Source organism: Pleurodeles waltl, chromosome 11, assembly GCF_031143425.1.
Source record: "Pleurodeles waltl isolate 20211129_DDA chromosome 11, aPleWal1.hap1.20221129, whole genome shotgun sequence".
In the NCBI taxonomy this organism is placed as follows: Eukaryota; Metazoa; Chordata; class Amphibia; order Caudata; family Salamandridae; genus Pleurodeles; species Pleurodeles waltl.
Window position 1 is genome coordinate 973,065,770 of NC_090450.1, and position 21,010 is coordinate 973,086,779.

The following is a 21,010-nucleotide window of genomic DNA, read 5'->3' on the forward strand; positions in this document are numbered from 1 at the left end:
ACACTACACTGACACACTCTGGTTCTACCTGCAGTTATTCTCGGCTTATATTTAAAACTGGATCATGTGCCACACGCCCCACCAAGATTTTTGTGATCCCATCTACCATGACTGCCAATGGTATAACAATGGGGGTTAGAATTGCTACTGCTCACAGATGCTCTTTTTAGGGACCTTGCATTCTGGCAGCAGCCCCCTCGCGGACTCGGGAGTCACTGTGGAAAGAGAAGGGCAGATGGTAGAAGGAAGAGGGCGACACGTGCGCACCAAGGAAGGGTTCTAGGGAAGACGGCTCAAGGGAGCCAGAGCGCATGCGCTCGCGTGCCCTCTTCGGCTCTATAGTATAAACATCACTCAGGTTGTCGGACGTCATAGCTCTGGGATTTGCCGTCTTTTCTTTCTTTCCAATACAGTGCATGCGGGCGTTAAACAACCGAGACTGATTGGTTGGCAATTGTTCTATGAGTTCCTCCGTGGACCTATAGGATGCTCCTTCGTGGCTACCGGCGTTACTGTCAAACTCGGTGTTTGAGTAACAGGGCGCTACCCCAATCTCGTGAACGTGCGTGTCCCAAGGTACGCCCGATAGCTGAATCGACGAATGAGAATACCTTCTGAAGAGCGGGGCGGGCTCTGATTTGCTTCCTGAAACTCCGCCCAGTTCCCGGTGTCGCCCTGTGATTGGTCGGTCCTTGTTGAGGGAAGTGCGCTGCTGGTCTATTCCGTTGCAGCCGATTTCTGTCTGACGGGCTGCGATATGGCGGCTCCCGTCGGAGCGCTCGGCGTGCTCCTGCCGCTGCTCCTGTGCCTCTGCCCCGGACGCGCCTCCGACTCCTATGAGTACGTGACCTGCGGGTCAGTCATCAAACTGCTGAACCAGCGGCACGGAGTGCGGCTTCACTCGCACGACGTCAAGTACGGCTCAGGTGAGCGGACCGGCGTCAGGGAGAGCGGAAGGAGGGCCCCGCGCTTACCCCGAGAGCTCTGGGCACGAGAAGGCACCGAAGAGGAAGAGAGGATGGGCTGAGGAGCAGGAGGGAACCAAGATAAAACACGGATCCTAGGGGCAGGGCCCAGGAAGTAGGATCATCTTGTCGTTAGTCACCGGGAGTAGGGTGGCAGGTGGGGTCTGAGGAGGGCGAGGGAGAGAGTCTAGAGGTGTTGAGGAGAAGAAGGAAATGTTTCCTTCACCGTGAAGTGCACCATAGAGGAACCAGGGTTTTAAGAAGGCAAAGAAGTGCTTTGGAGAAACTGAAGAAATACTGTTTTTAAAATCATAACTTCCTAACCGAGACAGCTGGGAAATATTAAGGAATACTAGCTGGACAGGTTCTATAACAAGGCAGTTCTATGTGGGCACCTAGTGTGCCACTAGCAGTGCCCGTTTGCCCCGCAAGTCTCAGATTTTATCCAGTTGAAAAGTAATAGGCGGTGACATGTTAGTTAAACTAAGCAGTCCGAAGTTGTGTCTAAGCTGTTTTTTCATTTTCTTTTCGTACACACCATCAGTCCCCATCCTGCGCTTATGAAACCATGAACGATTCATGCTCCCCTTTCATCCCAAACGTCAGTAGAGCTGCAGATCACCCCGCGCGCCCCCATCAGAATAAGTGCAATGAATCGATCTTTCCATTTTGAAATAGATCCTGAGTACAACGTGGCTGAGTATGTGCGCTGGGATACCCCGTGGTCTTAAGTAACTTTTTTGGACGTTATGCCCGCTCAAAAATTCAGCTACCCAAGTATTTGTCTCTGGAAAGAGGAAATAACATGGATACTCACATTATGGGCTCCAAAATCCGCATGGAGTATCATAATTCTGGGGACGAATCCGCTTCCATTTACCACCTACTCTGAACAGGTTGTAAAAGCAATCAGAAGGCAGAGGGATGGGGAAGTTTTTGCAGCACAGTAGACACTGGGTTCTAAGGTGGCACGTTCCATGCTCCTGCTGTGCAATGGTGGAGGTTACAACTGTTGAGTTTTTAAATTGGTGGGCTATAATATATGTACTAATTTGCAGCAAGCGAAGAAGCTCATCTTCCTTTAGGACTGGGGTGCACATTCTGAAAAAAGTGGGATAATATAGTACACTATACTGAGAAATTGTTCCATAAATGTGCTACAACGCCCTAGGCTCTGAAGGGACGCTAATGAAATATTATGTTACTTCAAACTAACTTCCAGCGGACAGGAGATCTAAAAATGCTCCTACTCTTTGGGAGCGGACCTTTGAACTGTTTTCCTGCTCGCACTGAGGAAGACAGGGAAACAAATCAGAATAATGCTCTCGCTCGCATGGTGCAGCATTAGTAGTTGCTGCCTTCAGACAGGAGCAATGCTGGCTCCCGCTGCATGCATTTTGCTGAGTTTGTTCGTTTTTGCTAAAACTTTTGTTCTGTTGAATTGGAATTGTTCTTAACATAGAACACTTTTGAAATTTTTAAATTCCTTTTAATTTTAATTTGCGAGACAACTTGTTAAGGATTGTTCACTTCCTGGTTGTTGCTTAGTCGCCATTTTGGGAGGGTAGCACACTAGCGGTTCAAACTGTGAAGCAGGTGCAGACGCTCATGCCAATGAGCTTTGCCAAAGGCAAGCTCGTCTTTGCCTGTTCGCGCCAGGGATGCTGCCCATTTCATGCCAGAGCCATATGCTTCCTTGAGAACTATGGGGCTCATTCTGAGCCCGGCGGGCGCCGCCCGCCGGGCGGAAACCGCCGAAAGACCGCACCGCGGTCAATAGACCGCGGGGGTCATTTTGACTTTCCCGCTGGGCCGGCGGGCGATCACCAGAAGATCGCCCGCCGGCCCAGCGGGAAAGCCCCTGCAACGAGGAAGCCGGCTCCAAATGGAGCCGGCGGAGTTGCAGGGGTGCGACGGGTGCAGTAGCACCCGTCGCGATTTTCACTGTCTGCATAGCAGACAGTGAAAATCTTTGTGGGGCCCTGTTAGGGGGCCCCACGACACCCGTTCCTGCCATCCTGTTCCTGGCGGGTTTTACCGCCAGGAACAGGATGGCGGGAAGGGGGTCGGAATCCCCATGGCGGCGCTGCAAGCAGCGCCGCCATGGAGGATTCTCTGGCCCAGGGGAAATCCGGCGGGAAACCGCCGGATCCCCTTTTCTGACCGCGGCTTTACCGCCGCGGTCAGAATGGGCACTGAAGCACCGCCAGCCTGTTGGCGGTGCTTCCGTTGCCCGTGGCCCTGGCGGTTTAGGACTACCAGGGTCAGAATGAGGGCCTATGTGTACTAAAGCCCAGCTAGTTGCACTACGCCCTCTAGGTAAGCTCACAAATTGTACCATAATCTTTCCTTGATGATACTGCACCCCCACTTGTCCCAACTGACACTTACTTACTCCGTACCATAGGCATTGTGTAACTCTCTCGGAAGGCAGTAGCCACTTTGAGCATAACTGGCACACTTATTAATGATCGAAAATCGGGACCTAGACTGTCTTTTTATGACGAAAACTTGGGCAAAAGAGGACTGTGGGCTGGATTTAGTAGATTCAGTACCCAAAGGCTATATGATCTCTTGGTCAGATCGTTCTAGCCACATAGGCAGTTTCCTAGCTATAATTAGTAAATAACAACTGAACTGCACACTGGAGCTGATACCTAACCAGCCAAACAAAGTATGCAAAGCTGCACATTTTAGCCTTAAACATTATGCAAAGGCGACTTTGGTTGGGGGTGGGGGGGCTTCTAATCTATCATCCACCAGGCCCTCAAGCAAAGTTCTTTTCGATTTAGGGACATGTCCTGGAACCGTTCATAACGGACCCCAGTGTTACCATTTTAGGTGATTTTAACTTTTCTCTAGAGGATTCCTTCTATAAAGACATTACAGCAGTATTGGAGCTTATGGCCAATCTGGGCTTTACTCAACAGGTGACACTGCTATACATAGTGCAGGCCATCCCTTAGATGGAATTTTCATAAACTCTACTAATTTTCGTATGAAGGACATTCTTCCCATTAGTATGTCTGACCATCAGATGATACTCTTTACATTGTCCCTTTCCCACCTGGAACTCTGCAGTCACAAGGAAAAGTATTTACATTGCAAGAAGCCAAACTGACTTTTGACCTCTGTCTTTGAACACAGAGCAGATGTGACAAGAATAAGATTTAAAGGCATCTTAATGACTAATTTAGTTTCTGACTGAACAGAACACCTGCTCCTTGTCCAATTAGCCCCCCCCCCCAGAATACAATCGATCAATGCTAACTAAACCTTTTGCAATAACCTGGTTATGTTCTTCAGGGATAACATTTTAAAGATATACTCTGAATTTAACATCATGGAGACAAAAGCGGAGATGCACCTAGCTCAGCATATATCCTCTGAAGCCTATTCGTTGCTGACCTTCCTGCCGATCACAGCACACCAAGTTAAAGAGACTCTGATAAGTATTAAATCGGGCTCTCCTACTGCTCCATACCCTCCCAAAACGCTGCGTTTAGTCCCTGACACAGTTGCTGAGGTTTTGGAAAAAGTTTTCAATCACATCTTGTTAATGGGGTGTTCCCTGAGAGCTAGAAAGAAGCCATTATCATACCACTTCCAAAAGAAACCTAATGCTCCTGGTGAACTAAAGAACTATCGCCCAATCTCACTGATCCTTAAAAAAAAGTCTCAAGAAACATTTGAATAAAGAGTTAGTGAGATTTATTACTGACCATGACCTTCTGGACCCCTCACAAAATGGTTTAAGAAGTGACCACAGCACGATTCAGCACTCAATGCTGCCACTGACTCTATGAGAATGAAGGTGGATCAGGGTGGGACAACCGTTCTGGTCTTTTTGGACTTATCTGCAGCCTTTAATACTGTCTCGTCCCACGAATGGTCAAACGGCTACAACAAATAGGGTTGCCCACAAAGTTGCTAGAACTGCTTTACTCCTTCCTTGTTGGGAGACTGCAGATTGTAAGTTGTGGCAGTTTAGAGCTAAGGCCTTCAGCCTTCGATGCAGGGTGTCACAGGGCTCCTCTCTCAGGCCCTCACTCTTTAACTTATATGTTTCCCCTTTGGCAGCCTTAGTGAGATCCTTCAGATTCCAGGTATTATCTTACACTGATGACTCAAATTATTGTGCCCTTCACTGATACCCTGCCTGCAATGTCTGCGAAGTTCAAACTTTGCATGGCTGGTGTAAGTAGCTGGATGAAGGAAAATTTCCTTAAGCTTAATGCTCATAATACCGAAGTTATGGTCTTCGGTGCTCAGCACTCTATTTGGTCAGAGTTCTGGTGGCCGACTCGTGTGGGTCCATCCCAACCCCCACAAAATCAGCAAAGAACTTAGTAGTTCTGTTTGATACCTCCCCGAGCTTGATTCTGCAGATAAATCAGACCGCAAGCACCTGCTTTTATATTATTGGATCTCTCAGGAAGATTTTCCCTTTCATTTCTGAGGAACTTCACAAGACAGTGGCTGTTGTATTTGTATTTGCCACCTAGACTACTGTAATGCTATCTGTCTTAATATAAACAGCTATTCTCTAAGTAAACTTGAGTAGGTGCAAAATGCAGCTGCGCAGCGCATCCTTAACACCCTAAGACATTTCTAGGTGAGAGAAGGTCTTTGAGATCTCCATGGCTTACAGTGAGGAAGCGGGTGATTTTCAAAGCTCTTTGCACAGTCCCCCTGGCTATGCATGGCAGGGGTTCATTGGCCAGCAGGTCTTTCTTTCGTCTGTTTAAGCCAGTTAGGTTTTTAAGATCGGCTTTAAGCAGGAAAATTATTGTGCCACAGTTTCAAAAGGCAAGATGGGGCCCATGGCCCTTCTCAGTTGCAGCTGCTACAATATGGAATACCTTGCCAAATCACATTTGGAAAGATTATTTTGCCTCTTCGAAAACACTTAAAAACTTAGCTTTTTTCACCTTAGGGTTGATCCCCATCCCATGAAGGGGTCTAGGAATTCCAGAACACAGCACCTTGACACCTGCAGGCTTAGCGCTATATAAGTCTCTATTTCACTTCTTTTTGTCTCAATTTTTTTCTTTTCTGTGTCTGATGTTTTTGTTCTCTGAGTTCTTGGTTGTACCGCAGTGCTGACAGTGTATGTTTGGAGGATTTTGTGTTCAGTGAAGTTTTGAGGTAAACATGGTTGTTTAGGAACTGTATAGTATAGTAGAATTGTCTCACTTCTGATGTGGGGTACAGTGAATTTGGGTAGTGGATTAGGTGTGCTTGAAGGGTGACCAAGGAGGACTTTCAAAGGAGCAGTGTGTTAATTTTTCATATTTTGATTGACTGTGAGGCATGAGTCGTAGTGAAGGATGGAGAAGAGTTAAGTGTTGCTTCCGGTCCTGTTGCATTGGACCCAGTTATGGATTGTGGGTTAAACTGATAGGATGAGATAGTTTGTTGCCTTTTTGGAGTGGGTAGTTTCTGTGATGTACTTAATCTCCAGAGTGTTGAGGGGGTTGTAGAGCGATTCCTTCATTATTGTAGTGTTGGAGCTAATGGGTAGGTTGAAGTGTCCAAGCCACACACCTGCAGACCCACGAACAAAAGGGTTGGAGATTTTTCAGCCAGAATTTTATCGCCTCTTCGTTATAGCATCGTTGGCCGAAAAATGCATTGTTCATTAGTAGCCCAATAGGCTCAGCAGTCGCCCTTGGGTACAAGTGATCCAGAAGACTGGGATAAAGTGGGATTTTTTTTTTCCTTTCTTTTTTCCCCCTCCATGAATAGAAATCATAACGAAGGATAAATGCCAGAGTTAACTGGTCTTGGATATTTTGATGAGGGCACTATTTTGAGGTACGCTTTACTTAGTCTAAGGGGCAGGTGTCATGGCCGTGCTTAGTTCACACTTGCTACCGAAAGGCAGATTGAAATTCCTCTTTACATGTTGCTGCACACTAAGAGCTCTTTATCTTTCAATAGAACCCTTTTTGTAATTTTTCCACTAACTCCTGCAGGCAAATTGCACAAGTGTTTGTTATAAAAGTTTCCAGTACTTGAACAAATTAGTATTGTTGCCTGTTGTTTCGGGAAAACGTTTGGTCAGTGTGCACTGCATCTTTCTTTTCATTCAAAGAAGAGCCAGCAGTTCATTTTGTAAAGTAAACAGTGAATACAGTGGTGTGTGAAAGCCCACACATTGACTTGAATATTCCCCCTCCGCTCCTCTTTCAAGAGCCCAGCTTGGTATGACCTAGGTAATATTCCACACTGCACATCTGTGCTAGATTGATGTGGGTAGGGGGACCCATGGCACTTTCAAATCTAGTAACTCAGCTTGTTACAAAGGCGACTAAAATTAGAAAAATCTAAAACTTGTAGCCCTGATTGTTTTAGCTTTTTTTTTTTTTAAACTAGGAAGTGGGCAGCAGTCTGTTACTGGTGTTGAAGCCTCTGATGATGCCAACAGCTACTGGAGAATTCGAGGGAGAACAGATGGTGCTTGCTCCAGAGGATCCCCTATTAAATGTGGGCAGGCAGTACGATTTACGCATGTTAATACAGGGAAGAATCTGCATACGCACCACTTCTCTTCGCCTCTATCCAACAATCAGGTGAGATATCTATAAGAACAAACGCCACACCCTCAATGTGCACATGTACTATTTCTCTGCTCGTGTCAGGTAGGTTATCAAATAGTAAGGCTTGCTTTTCTGAAAACCACCACTGTTACCTTTGTAGTTATGCAACAACCAGCCCACCTTGATTCATTCAGTAACAGTGCAAGGCCGCTGGGATCAGCGGAGGTACAGAGGAGATTGCTGTAAGCTCTTTTTTAGCCTTCGTTGCGTCCCTGCTTCCGTCTCATGCATCCCATACATTCCGCACTGCTTTTTACTAAGCATCCTGTCTCACTATCCGTACCGTGGCTTACCTTCAGTGCTGCGCTGTCTTTCTCTTCAGTGTGGTTCTGCTATGCTTACCCCTACGTGTGTGTGTGTGTACCTGTCCTTTAATGATATTCTCACCCATGTAAAGGCCCTACTTCCTTTCATTGCACCACTCTGCCCTTAATGCAGTCCTTACAAGGTTCACTTTACTCTCCATCCCTAGTTTGGTCTTCCATTGCTTTCCAAAATCCTTCAGCGAATTAGAGAAAACGGAGACATACCTATTTGGAGTTTATTTGTGCCGTAGACCTGAAGACAATAATTTCCATGTTCCATTTGCCAAGAAACTAAGTGCTACTGTGCCTGAAACGATACAAGCTTTTTACTAAACTTCTATCAGAGCTACATTGGCTTAAATTGTCTGTTTTAAGCCTTGTGTTTGGTTCCCAAAACAATCCTTATAAATGGTTCAATGTGTTTGGCAGATTTTCTTCTTATTGTCCTTCCAGTACTTTACGCTCGTCCAATCAAGCTTAACTTAATATTCCCAGAATCTAGACATGTTGCATGACTAGTACTTTTTTCTTTTACCTAGCAGTTGAACTCTTGAGCTCGCTTTCCTAAAAAATAAGGCCTACTCAATCCTAGTCTTCGTGGAAGTGATTTCTGAAAGCTGACTTGTGTGTTAACTTTAGGTAGGGTTTGGGGACAGTAACAAACATGGAGAATCTAGGTATTTAATTCAGCTTTGCCAAAAGCAAGTTTTCTATTGTTCGGAAATGTACTACTTTGGAGTACAGATAGACACAAGCCAAGAAAATAGTTTTCTTTGGAGGGAGACAGAGTTATATTCATAAGAATTGTCACACTTTGTTTAAAGGCTTGTCTGATTGCTCATCAGTTCGTCTTTTTCCTCTATACAGTGGGCTCCTCTTTTCATTGCTCTCCCTTTCACCTTTAGTGTAATCAGAATGCCCAATATGAGGCTCATGAGAACTCTACAAGAGTCCATTGAGGGCCAGTGGATTCGGCGCTTGGGACACTGGGAAGGCACATTAATGCTTTTGTGGCCACTTTGCAGTATTTGTTGAGGATAAGTGCCTTGAGCATAATTAAAGACGCCCCAGTGTCAACTGCTGTTCACATCTTGTACCATGGTTATAAATGCATCCCTGCTAAGATGGGGTGTCCAATTGACCAAGCTTCAGAAGACCTGTTTTCCTGTGCTAGAATGCAGGGCCGTTCATCTCCCTTAAAAGCCTTCAAGCATCTTTGCAAGGCAATACAGCTTTTTTCAAGACCAACAAAAGTGACAATGAATTACCTACACAGGTCAAGAGAAACGAAATGGCAGACACACTAGAGGGAAGTGAATGCCTTCCCGTGCTGTAGTAGGTAGTGCATTACATATCATGGGAAGAAGCTTGTTTGAAGAATCTATTTCATCTTTGACCCCGAAACCATACTGACTATGTGATTGAATGAATGAAATTGCTTCAACTCTTTTTGCCCCCTTTGCCCCCACCCCAATAAAACCTGCATTCCAGTTAGGAAACATACAAAATGTGATGGACGGAATGCTTTAATTAATCTATTGTTGTTTTGCACACCATGCCTTGTTATTTTTAACCCATCTATATGCAAATCCTTCTTGACCATGATCCAATCGCAAAAGTCCAGCCTGAACTGCCACGCCTGGTCCCCCCTGCCAGAACACAAGTAACCCGGACAGGTTTTGCCTTAGTTATGGGCTTATCAGCAAGGTGCAGCTTGGTTCTAATGACACAGACCCACTCTAGGCATACCCGCTCCACTTAAGTCAATGTACTAAAGCATGCAAAAAAAGTGATGGGTGTAATGCTGTAATGCTTGAAGTAATCTCCGTCATGGCAATTATTCGGGCCACTTCCTAGTCTATCATTATTTTGCACACCATGCCACCTCAGTTTGGACCCAGCTATATGCAAATCGATCTTGACCATGCTCCAATGGGAGCAGTCCAGCCCGAACTGTCAAGTCCTATCCTTCCTGAACCGAAACATGAGCAACCCAGGACCTGTTTCACCCTAGTTATGGGCTCATCAACCGGGTACAGCTTGTTTCCAGTGACACATAATGCACGGAACCCACATCTGGGCATACCTGTCCCACTTTGGCCAATATACTAAAGCATACAAAATATGATAGATGATATGCTTGACTTAATCTCTGATCTCTGGCTGCACTTTGTGGACAGTGGAGACTAGTCCTTGCACTGGCTATCATACCTTGCATGAGTTACACAATTGAGCCTCTCATGGTGTTGAGTACCAGTGAATGGTTGTTCTTCTCTGGGAAGTCATGATTTTCTTTTACTTGGCAACTTTGGACAACATATTTAATAAAATCCTCTTGGGAAGCCACCTGTTCCCCTTGGTATGATGCTCTGTTATTTGCCTGTTCTCAGGCTTCCGCTAGCAACCTGACTGCCAAGAGCCCTATGTTTGCCATCGGGGTTCTCCTTATTGAGTTTTCACCTGACTAGAAAGCCTGCTTCTAATTTTTCCGCAACACTGTGATGGAGCTCTGTAAGCAAATCCTTCTTCCAGCAGCCGGGTGGTGGTCAGGCAACTCGATGCAATGGTGCACTGATATTGGAAGTCCACCAACCCTGAGGCTTCCACATCAAAGTCCTCTAGGGAGTGTTCAGTCAATCCAATAGGGATAACCCAGCCAGCAAGTGTTGACCACATAGTCAGTCAGTCAGTCAGTCAGTCAGTCAGCAGAGCAGTTGCCCAGGTTTAAGCGTCATTGAAGGGTTTCTTTGCCTAGCCAGGCCCGTGGTTATATCTGGCACTTCATCCCTTTCATGATTGCAGCAGTTTACTTACATCTCTAATCCAGTCTGCTGCCACTGAAGTAGGCCAACCTCTTCAACCAGAATGTTTGACTTGGTAGGTTCTCTCTTGCCTTTGGCGACTTTCCATGCCCCCGCTGTCACAACACATTAGGATGACTCACATTTTCCATGTTGCATTGCAGGCCCCCGACCGGATTAATCTGACTAAGACTACACTGAAGGGTCTGAGGTGAAGTATGAATCGCAGCTTGAACGTAAGTGCTGGGTTTTCTGGTCAGCAAGGAAGTGCTTTGTAAAGCAAACCTGCTCTGCTTTTTGTGGAGGGGTGACGGGGCTCACATCAGCACTATCATTAACCTATATTGAATCAGTCATAACTTTCTCACCCTAGAATCCTCTCCTAATTCCCCTCCAGAGTTAGTCAGTCGCTTCTCTTTGGATTCCTAAGTGGTCCAGTTTCCTGGGAGCTGCCTTTCTCTATGAAGACACACAAACTCCATGCCTCAGTTAAATATACAGCCCACAGAGTCCATGACTTAAACAGGTGCAGGGTGTCAAAGCTCTTCTGGGTACTACATAGCCTAATTTTCTCTGTCCAGTGAACAACACCAGAAAAAAGACTTGAAGTGCAAGATCAATGTTTTCTAAAAGAATCAGAGACCTTCCTCAACCAGTAAAGCTCCAAAGGCTGGTGCCACTTCTCCACTCTTCTTAGCGTTACTATGTTAACCTGAAAGTGGGATAAATTCCTAGTGGATTGGTAGTTTGGAAAGAAACCCCTCCGCCCCTCCCCTCCCCCCACCCAACCTCCGTTCAGTCAAAATGTAGGTTAGGAACAATTCTAGGGAAGAAAGGGTTCAGGAACACGCTTCAAAACATTTGCCCCACCACTAGGAGAGCCTTGCTGCCTGCTTTTCCTGGGAGATCTGTAGTCTCGGGCAAGACCATGTAAACGTGATCAAAGCTGGTGAAACGCACTGAATGACTAGGCGAGCTGCTGCAGGAGGGACAGGATGAACATGAGGAAGGGGTGGCTGGTTGCACGCTGCAATAGATTCCCATGCACTTATTGAAAAGGAAAACCCAGGACCTCTACGATCGCAGCTCTTGATCTATTATAAAACAGCACAGGATCCCTGTGTTTTCAAGGAAGAATATAGTGGCAACATCACAAACTATTACCTTTCTTGAGCTGATTACCTGGGCTTTTTATTGGAAAATGTAGAAAACTCACCGCTTCCCTGTTGAGCAGAGTCCCAGTAATACCTCTGCCCGTTATCTACATGCGTAGCTTCTGCTGAAGGGCCCTCTCTCACTCTAGTAAGCCCACCACCTCCATTTGAGCCAGTTCCCAGTAATTCATTGAGGGGAGGGGGTAGGCGGGATTGCTGCACTAGCTCCTTTTCTGTTGAACGTCTACTCTGCCTCAGATAGCAGGGCCCCCGGGGTTAATAAAAACAGAATCCTCCTCTCTAGAATTTTGCAATGACTTGTCTCAATTTTACTAAAAGAAATTTCAGAATATCTATTCAAAATGTTCTATAGCAGCCCCCTTTTAACAGTCAATTGGAGCCAGTATTAATCTTGAGTCGTCCGCTGTTAAGGTTTGATCGGTCTCAGAGAATGATTCTCTCAAGAAACTTGTGAACTGCGAATTTGGATCCCCCGGGGATCTATGTCTCCTTTCATCAAAAAGATGGCCTTTTCTACCTTTTAATCATGTGCTAAATAACATTCTGAATAATTCTGTACAATCATCTCTTTTTCCCTCCTGCTGGAAACAAGATTTCGCCTTCCTTTATGAAAGAAAGCAAAAGCAGATCCAGCAATATTAAATAACTTTAGGTCAGTCTTTTCTCTCTCTTTCTCTCTCTTTTTACTGGCTGCATGAAAAATCCTTGAGAAATTGGTCAATAGACAGCTAACCCATTTTGTGGAATGTAATAAATTGTTGCGTGATTCTCAGTCTGGCTTCTGCTAGAAGTTCTTTCCTGAATTTGCTCTGTTGTAAGATACAGATTTTGTTTGATAAATGTAGTATCAGGGCTGGTCTGCCATGGTAGCCCTGCTTGACTTATCAGCCGCTTTTTATATTGTTTTGCACTCCAACTCTCTTGGACAGAATTGGACTGGTTGTTATTTAAGGCATGGCACTTTAGTGGCTATAACCCTTTCTCAAGGACAGTTCTCAGATGTGTACCTTCTCCTGTTGACATCTACCTCAAACCCACTGAAGAACGGAGTTCCACATTGCTCAGCCTCGAGCCCTGCCCTGTTTAATTTATATTTGGAACGGCTGGCCAAGCTGATTGAATCTTGGGACGTTCAGGTAATCTCATATGTAGACAACGCCCAGCTTCCACTGTCTTTTCAGGAGCATTGCGATGATGCCCTTTTAACCCTCAAGCAATGTTTTCAGGGGGCAGCAGGGTGGATGAATGCCAAATTTCTCAAACTGAAGTCTGATAAAACTAAAATTCTTTCTTGGCACAAAGTGTCTGCCTCACCCATACAAATGGTGGTCAAAGGAACCCAGTCTTCTTCCACAGCGAGAAATGTGGGAATACTATTTAATTTCAATCTCTCTTTTTCCTCTTGAATTCAACACATTTCTGCTGTTTGTTTTCCAAAGCTTGAATCACTTAACAAATGTTATATTTGGTTCTGGAAAATATTTACAAAAGTATTGTCCATATGTGGTAAACTCCAGACTAGAGGATGCAAATAGTCTTTATTTGGGCCTTCCCACTTTTTTGACTCGGAGGCTTCAGGTTGTCCAGAATGCTGCAGCGAGATTGATTATGGGAATCCCGCAGCGTCAATCAATCTTGTCTCATTTGTAAAACCTGCATTGGCTGTCAATAGCCAATCGTATCAAATTCAAGGGGCCTACTTACGCACACGTGCGTCATTTAGGGGTTGCAGCTGCAACGCTCCAGCTTGGTCTTTGCGACCCCGGGCACTGCCTCTGCGACCCCTGTCCTCAGAAGTTGCAAAATCAGTGCAGGAACACAGGAGCATCTCAGACGTTGCTTGTGACTCCAATTCCTTGTTTTCAATCTGTTTTTTTAATTTTTTTTAATTTATTACACTAATAGTGAATTATAGATTATTCACTAAGTGGAATAAAAAACCGAGTACAGTTAGCTAGAATATGACCCTCCTTGGTAGCTGAGGTAAGTAAAAAACACTTTTAAGTCTATGTTGTGTGCATGCTTGCGAGTGAGAGTGTACTTATGTATAAAATAGTGTGTGTATGAGTGAGTGTGTGTTTCAGAAAGCATGTGTGTGTGCAAGTGAAAGTAAAGATGACGTGTGATGTCACTTCCGCTACCCCTGCCATTTTGGTGAATTGACGCCCGTGCATATGCATTCAGAGCCTTAACTGGTCTAGACCCCTTTCTTAAGGAAAAGAGTCCAGCCGTGCCAGCAACTTAGATCCTTCAGATCAAATAATCTCAGGCTTCTTCAAGTCCCTAACATTTTTAAAGCTAAAAGAGTTGGCAAATCTATTGCATATCTTACAACCAAACTCTGGAATTCACTTTGCATCAGCTTATGCATGGCTCCTTCTGAGCCTATCTGGTTTAAAACTCCCATTTTGATGAGGCCTAAGATTATCATGCTCTTTACGCTATTAGTTTAGCTCAGCTTCTTTGCTAGCGCCAGAACTGTTGCCATGAAGAAGCTGTGAGCTGTATAAATGCAGTTGATTAATCTGCTTTTCCCTGGTAAATCTTGATTGAGCTTACTGAATTAGTCCCAGAAGAAGGCACTCAAGCCTGGTTGCCAGTATTTTAGTATGTAGTTTAGCATCAGTATTAGTGCTGCAAATCTACACGAAGAACCGTGTTTTCCGAATTTCAAAACCACTCTATGGGCTTCTCCCATATATAGTGTTAGTTTGCCTATGTCTGCTAGGTAATCATGTAGTGTCGTCTTTTTAGTGGATTCGTTTTGAGGCGAATGTTATGTAGACGCCACCGGTGAATCTGTCCAGACCCAACACTTTATTCACTTTGAGGTCTCAGGCTAGCTTGACCTCTTCAACTGAGACCAGTGCCTGATTATAGACTTCTTTGAACTTCGTATATAGTCTGCTGGCTGTCTGGGTGATTTTCTGCTATGTATATGGAAACATAAAACTTCCCCAATTCTGCCATTTTTAGGGTCGAGCCTGCGTTGCATGCGCTCGCGCATGCATATCGCAGCAAGACGCTTTAGTGTTTAAAAAAGGGCTTGGAGCCCTGTCAACGTCACGTCAGTGTTTTTTATTGGTTTGTGGGCTTGCCTAATAAAATCTGATTGCTTTCATTAGTCGAAGGCATGCACACGTCATGCCTTTTCCGGTGGCTAGCCCTCCTCGAGCGCAGCGACCAAGTACAGAAAACATGCGAGGCTCGCTGTTTTCCATCGGGCTCGTGGACTTCTTTTTCTCTAATTTACGAGTGCGATCTCGCTTGGCAGAAGTCGAGCGCTATACATAGTTAAATTCACTTTTTCGGGTTATGTACATAAATGCACTTTTGCTCGATAGGTGAAAAGTCGGGTTAGAAGTTTATAACGCGATCAGCTCTAACGCGAGACCTGTTGCATTGCAAATGCTTGTTTAAAAATGCTGTAGTGAGGTTCTGCCCTTAACTAGAAAGAATTTTCCATATGTATGACACCTTTATTCTCATGTATCTGACATGCAAACAACAAGCCTGCTTTATTACCAGGTTCGTACTACAGACCTTTATGTGCAACATAGTTATTTCAGTTCTATTGACCACAGTGGCTTTAAGTTGGCCTCGATTTGCTGTAATTTTCTGTAATAGAGTGAATGGGCTGCAAATCATTTAGTTTCCCTTCTATTTCTTTTGTGTCTAGCTTTCTTAATCTTTTCAGGTTATCTATCACATCAGTGAATTTGTACATGTTACTGTCTTAAATGCCTACCGTCCTCCACCTAATTGAATATTGTTTTTGTTCAAGTCAAAATATTATCCATTATATGCTTCCATTGACATTTTTGAGAATCTGGTCTCAGAAGAAATGAGTGATTTGCCAACGACCCCATCCTTTCAGTCTCAGTTGCTAATTGATCTGTATTGTCCTTGACGTGAGACAGTTACTAACCTTATGCTAGCTTCTAGGATTGGGGATATGGGTGAGAGAGCATTACTTTCCTAAACATAATCTAGTCTCAAATGTGTTCTGTGGGAGAAAGAAGTGTACTCTGTGTCTTCTCTATTGTGTTCTCACTGTATTTCTGTCAGCCGTATGGAGTTTAGAATGATTTTAAGCTTCTTGAGAAGGTAGTCTCCTCTCTTCCCTCCTGACAGATCTGTTAAGTTCCTCATCCCATACCATATTTAACTTCCCCAGAAAGTATATTAAATCTGTCCTGACCTGCAATTGGGAAATTACTCTGTGGCGAATATTGTACAAGACTCATCCATAGAGCCTTTGAACATCAAGAAGCTTCCTTGGTCTCTCTTAATGTTGAGAATTTAGAGGGGTTAATCTTTGGGAATAAAAATGGCAACTGCATTATGCTTTTTATTTGCCAGTCAACATAGCGCTGAAGGGGGTTAGCATTTGTTTAATTATATACTGGTCTGGTTTAGTTGGAGCACATTGCCTCAGACCACCCCTCTGGGACCGCAGGTATGAAAATTGGTCTTTTAAGCCAGATGTTTCAGACCTAGAGTAACTCCTGTGCACCTTGCATGAGACTTTTAAGTGTATTCTGTTCTTTGTGTGAAGCAGAGCCATAAAGCTTTTTTCTTAACATAAAACATTATCCAACTTTTTTCAGGCAAAACAGTCTTCTGATCCTGAGATTTTATATTTGCTTCTATTTGGTAAAGGCAGCTTCAGGATGAAATAGGTACAGACTATTGGCCTGATTTAGAGTTTGATGGAAGGGGCTACACCGTCACAAACCTGACTGGTATCCTGTCTGCCATATTACAATTCTATTATCGCCTGTGGAACATGTAATATGGCTGACGAGATTTCCGTCACTTTTGTGATGGAGTAAACCCTACGTCAAACTCTAAATCAGGCCCTGTATCAGTGGTCTAACTTATGCAGGTTGACACAACCCTGGAATAGAGCGCTTCAGCTGCTATCCCAGGGTTGTGGAATGAGCTGAAATGGGAGCCTTTCTAGCCACTTGCTGCTTATGAAAGCATGAGGAAGACACTCACTTAATCTGGAAAATGTTCTCACCAAGAAGCACACCCAACAATTTAACCTCATCTTGATTGGTAGAAGCTCTGTTGTGAAAGCCGTACAAATTGATGCTACCAATCCTCCTTCTGGCCACCAGTAGTTCTTCACTGCTGTTTTATTATGTTCAATTTGGGGTACCATTGTTCATCCATCTTCAGATGCACAAAAGGCAGTTGCATTTTTTTTTTTTTTTTTTTTTTTTGGTAAGCGGGGAGCATTATAACCGAACCTAAAAATTAGCAGTTTATTAAAAATAAAAGTACAAGGTATGGCTCAAAACTGTGAAGACCAACTGCACAAGTTTAATTTTATAAGAAGCCCTTTACAGGCTATTTGGGACTGTGGGGTTAGCCCCAAAATCCATCCCCATACCATCTCTCCCCCCCCCCCCCCCCCCCCCCCATTCCCCCGGGGTCCCTGGATGTTTAAACTTTTTTTTTTTTTAATAGTTTGCCCTTACAGGCTATATGGGACCACGCAGGAAGCCTCCAGGCATCCCCTGCAATCCCATTGCTCGGGCAACCAGGCAGCCAGTTTTAACAGTAGCTGCCTGCTTGCTAGAGCAAACCATTCAGCTCTGTCCTCTACATGCATAGCTGCTTGCAGAGGACAGAGATGAAGGCTTCGGTTTTTGACAGCGGGACCTGTTTTGCCAGGTCCTGCTGTCAAAAACCGAAGTGTTTGTTGTGGCCTGGTGGAAGCTGCAGCCAAGCCATGGCAAACACCTATGTCCCTGGGGTGGGCGGCAAGGGACATAGCAGGAGCCGGCCCTGGGGGGTGGTGGTCCCCAGGGCCATCTGCGGTTCCTTGGGAGCGGGGCACGTGGCCTCTACAATCATTGCCCCAGAGAGGTATTTATCCCCTGGGCGGTGGGTAGGGGTCAAGCGAGATACCTCACCCCTCCTCCCCCCACACACCCAAAGGCACCCAGTATCTCTCATATTTCAGTATTGCCCCAGAAAGGTGGTGGTCCCTGGGGCTGTTGGAGAGGCTCCCCCACTTATTAAAAGCATTTTTTCTCCGGGGAGGTGGCAGTCCCCGGGGCTTTGGGAGGGGGCCAAAAGGCCTGCACACCCCCCTTGCATTTTTATGCAAACGCCCCCGGGACTTGGAGCACAGAAGTCCGCCCTTCGAGGGGGTGAAGGGCTTTACGGCAGATCTACGGTGACTCCAGCCATAAAATTAAAAAATGCTTTTTAGCCCGGTGGGGGTCACTTTGGGACCCCACCAGCTGGGCTAAGATGTCAGGGTGTTCGTACCCTTGCCCCTTTTCTTTTTTTAACTTTATTTCTGAGACTCTGCTTCAGCCGAGTCCCAAGATGGCCAACAACACTTAAGTGGCTTTTGTTGTTGAAGTGTTGTCAGCCAATCAAATCTCAACAAGAGATCGGGAGGGGTCGCAAATCCTTTGTGTCCCTGTTTATACACAAACTTGTTTTCCCCTTAATTTCTCAAACTACTGAACGGAATTACACCAAACAAAAAAAAAAAGGTTGCTCTCTGGACCAGAACCTACCTTTCTGCCAAATTAGATGTAATTCCGTCCAGTAGTTTCGGCGCTATCGCTGTTCAAAATCCCTATGGAAAAATAAATGGGGGAAAACGTCTTTTGGGACCCCCCCTCTCCCTTTTTTCTCAGTTAACCCTTGATGGATCACCCTGAAACGTTCCAAACAGCAGCCCAATTCTTTTGGAAAGTTTTGTTAAGCGGCACGAAAGAGATAGGCAAGTAAAAAAACGCTTTTTATATAGAAACTAGGTCCTAACTATAACTACCTAGTGGTGACTGCCAATATATATATATATATATATATATATATCTCCAGACATATACCATAATATAAGTATATTGTTGCGCTTATACTTTAATAATGTGGCAATACAAATTACAGCTTTCATCGTCCTGATATTTTAAATGGGTTGTCTGGAAGTGATATAATCAGAGTGGTTACAATTATGAAACTGGCATCCAAGAGTCCAGCACTGTACTTTTGAAACTGCTTATTTGTGAAATAGCAGATGACCACAGTGACTAAAAGTTGGCAGGATATCTTCAACTGTATTTATGGGGGTGTTTTTTCTTAAGACAGTTTTATCTGTTGGTTTACAGGCAACAAATTATTTATTAATATTAATGATGAACTTAAGGGTATAGTTCAATTCAGTTAATTGTAACTTTATACTTATTTCAAAATTAATGGGACATTTTAATTTATAATTTATTAGGTGCAACTTTTGGACGTGTTTATTAGGTACAACCAAAGGCACAACCTATGATAAACTCAGTTATAATTGTTTTCAACTCTTAGAACTGACTTCAGATATTTAGGAAACCCTATTTTACCTGTGATGTTTTGAGATTGTAAGGGATGTTTTTTTTCTAAGCAGTAAAGGCTCACTGAGGCCATCATAAACTGACAAATTATCAACTCCATTGCACCTTCAACAGTTTCTAGAGCCCAGTGTATGACCTTTCCAACTGTAAGCTATAGATCTAAAACCAGGTTATGTTGATCCTAGAGACCACGAGAACTTCATGATCAGTGTTGGTTTACCTTTTTCATTCTGAATTGTTTCTTGAAGTGAAAGGCACAACTGCAAAGTGGTGCCATAGAATGTGGAAGTAGATTTAACTGTAAACATCAACAGGTCTGTGGCCATCTGTTGAAGGCAAAATGTTTTTTTTTGCATATGACCTGGTGCATGAGGTTATTTACCATATTAATGTTGATGATGCTCCTTTGCGTCTACAGGAAGTCAGCGCCTTTGGTGACAACGGGGAAGGAGATGACCTCGACTCCTGGACTGTACAGTGCAGCGACACATATTGGGAACGAGAAGAACTTGTGCGCTTTAAGCATATAGGGACGGATGTGTACTTGACCATTACAGGGGAGCAATACAGCCACCCCATCAGGGGGCAGAGAGAGGTCCATGGCATGACCACTCCAAACGCAAACAACTACTGGAAAGTGATGGAAGGGGTCTTCATCAAGCCAAGTTCTGAACCTGGGGTTGGGAAGCACGACGAGCTCTGAGCTCGATTCAGTGTGGCACTGGAGATACTTTTTGGTGGTTCCATGTTTATGGCATTGTCACTGACCTGTCTTTCAATGGACTTTTACATTCGAGGACTTGCAGCGCACGGTCAAATGTACCAGGAGAGGAAGAAGGGAATCCTTCAGTGAAAATATGTTTTTTTTTTTTTAAATAACTTTTTTGTGGAAATAGTCCAGAGATCGTTGGGGGTGGAGTTATGAAATTGATTACCAGAGAATTCCAAGAGTCTATGGAGAACAAACGCCTGGTTTCTAAAATCCAGGCTGCAATAAATGACTGGACGAGTTATTTTTAACTCATTTTTTTAGCTTGTTTCATGTATGAGTAAGATTGGATCTGTGATATGATTTCCTCTGTTACATAGGTGAATGATCCAAAATAACAAGAGCACTGGGAAAGTCTTCAAAAAATTTGAAAATATTGGCTCATCTGAGGTAGCATATGTTGACTTTTGAAAGATAGCAAGAACCTGAAAGCTCCGTGCCTACTTGAGCAACACTCCTGCTTGTAATTTATGAGGGCAGTTGAGTTTTTAGGTAATCTCATTTTGCGAATTGCACAAGGCCTCCCATTGCATAATGTGAATATGCAGGACAGGTTTATTTCTAATTTTCTGCTACGTTTCACTTGAAGTGAGGCATAAGTGGGGACAAGTGCACTTTTCCACATCTCTACCTAGCAATTTAGCATCGGTGTCTCAAGTTCCTTTCATGTTGGTGAATTCCACGCAACATTTTGTATATATTGGATTTTTCTGTCCATTAAATAGAAAATTGTGATTTGAATGGGCTTTTCGTTTCTGTGTGTAAAGGATACATCTTGTATTCCTTGTCCTTTAAAAAACCATGACCTGCCCGTAAGTATTAATGAGGTAGGTCGCAAATTGTGGCTCATAACGATTGGAGCCATCACAGGTTGTTGGCCTGCTGTGGTCAGCAAAGCAGCATGTCTGTGAATTATGATTATTATTATTATTATTTTTTTTAAATGCAGCCCTAGCAGTGGTCCGTTGGAGCATCGCGTATTCTTCAAAAAGTTTTTTTATTTTTATTTTTTTAACTCCCTTAGTGATG

General features: G+C 44.2%; 1 protein-coding gene across 1 annotated transcript; it reads left to right on the forward strand.

Moving 5' to 3' along the window:
• The first annotated feature begins 695 nt into the window (after window positions 1–695).
• Window positions 696–20,722, forward strand: SDF2L1 (stromal cell derived factor 2 like 1). The gene is made up of 3 exons (XM_069215239.1): window positions 696–926; window positions 7,344–7,540; window positions 19,631–20,722. The coding sequence occupies exons 1-3, from the start codon at window positions 758–760 to the stop codon at window positions 19,913–19,915; spliced, it is 651 nt and encodes a 216-aa protein (XP_069071340.1). The 5' UTR covers window positions 696–757; the 3' UTR covers window positions 19,916–20,722.
• Window positions 20,723–21,010: the final 288 nt, after the last annotated feature.

What these genes read in the sequence shown, in the direction of transcription:
- SDF2L1 (XM_069215239.1), top strand. Translation starts at nt 758, where the DNA reads ATGGCGGCTCCCGTCGGAGCGCTCGGCGTGCTCCTGCCGCTGCTCCTG. An exon ending in CGACGTCAAGTACGGCTCAG is followed by an intron (nt 927 to 7,343) that starts GTGAGCGGACCG and finishes TTTTTAAACTAG; the next exon opens with GAAGTGGGCAGCAGTCTGTT. An exon ending in CGCCTCTATCCAACAATCAG is followed by an intron (nt 7,541 to 19,630) that starts GTGAGATATCTA and finishes TTGCGTCTACAG; the next exon opens with GAAGTCAGCGCCTTTGGTGA.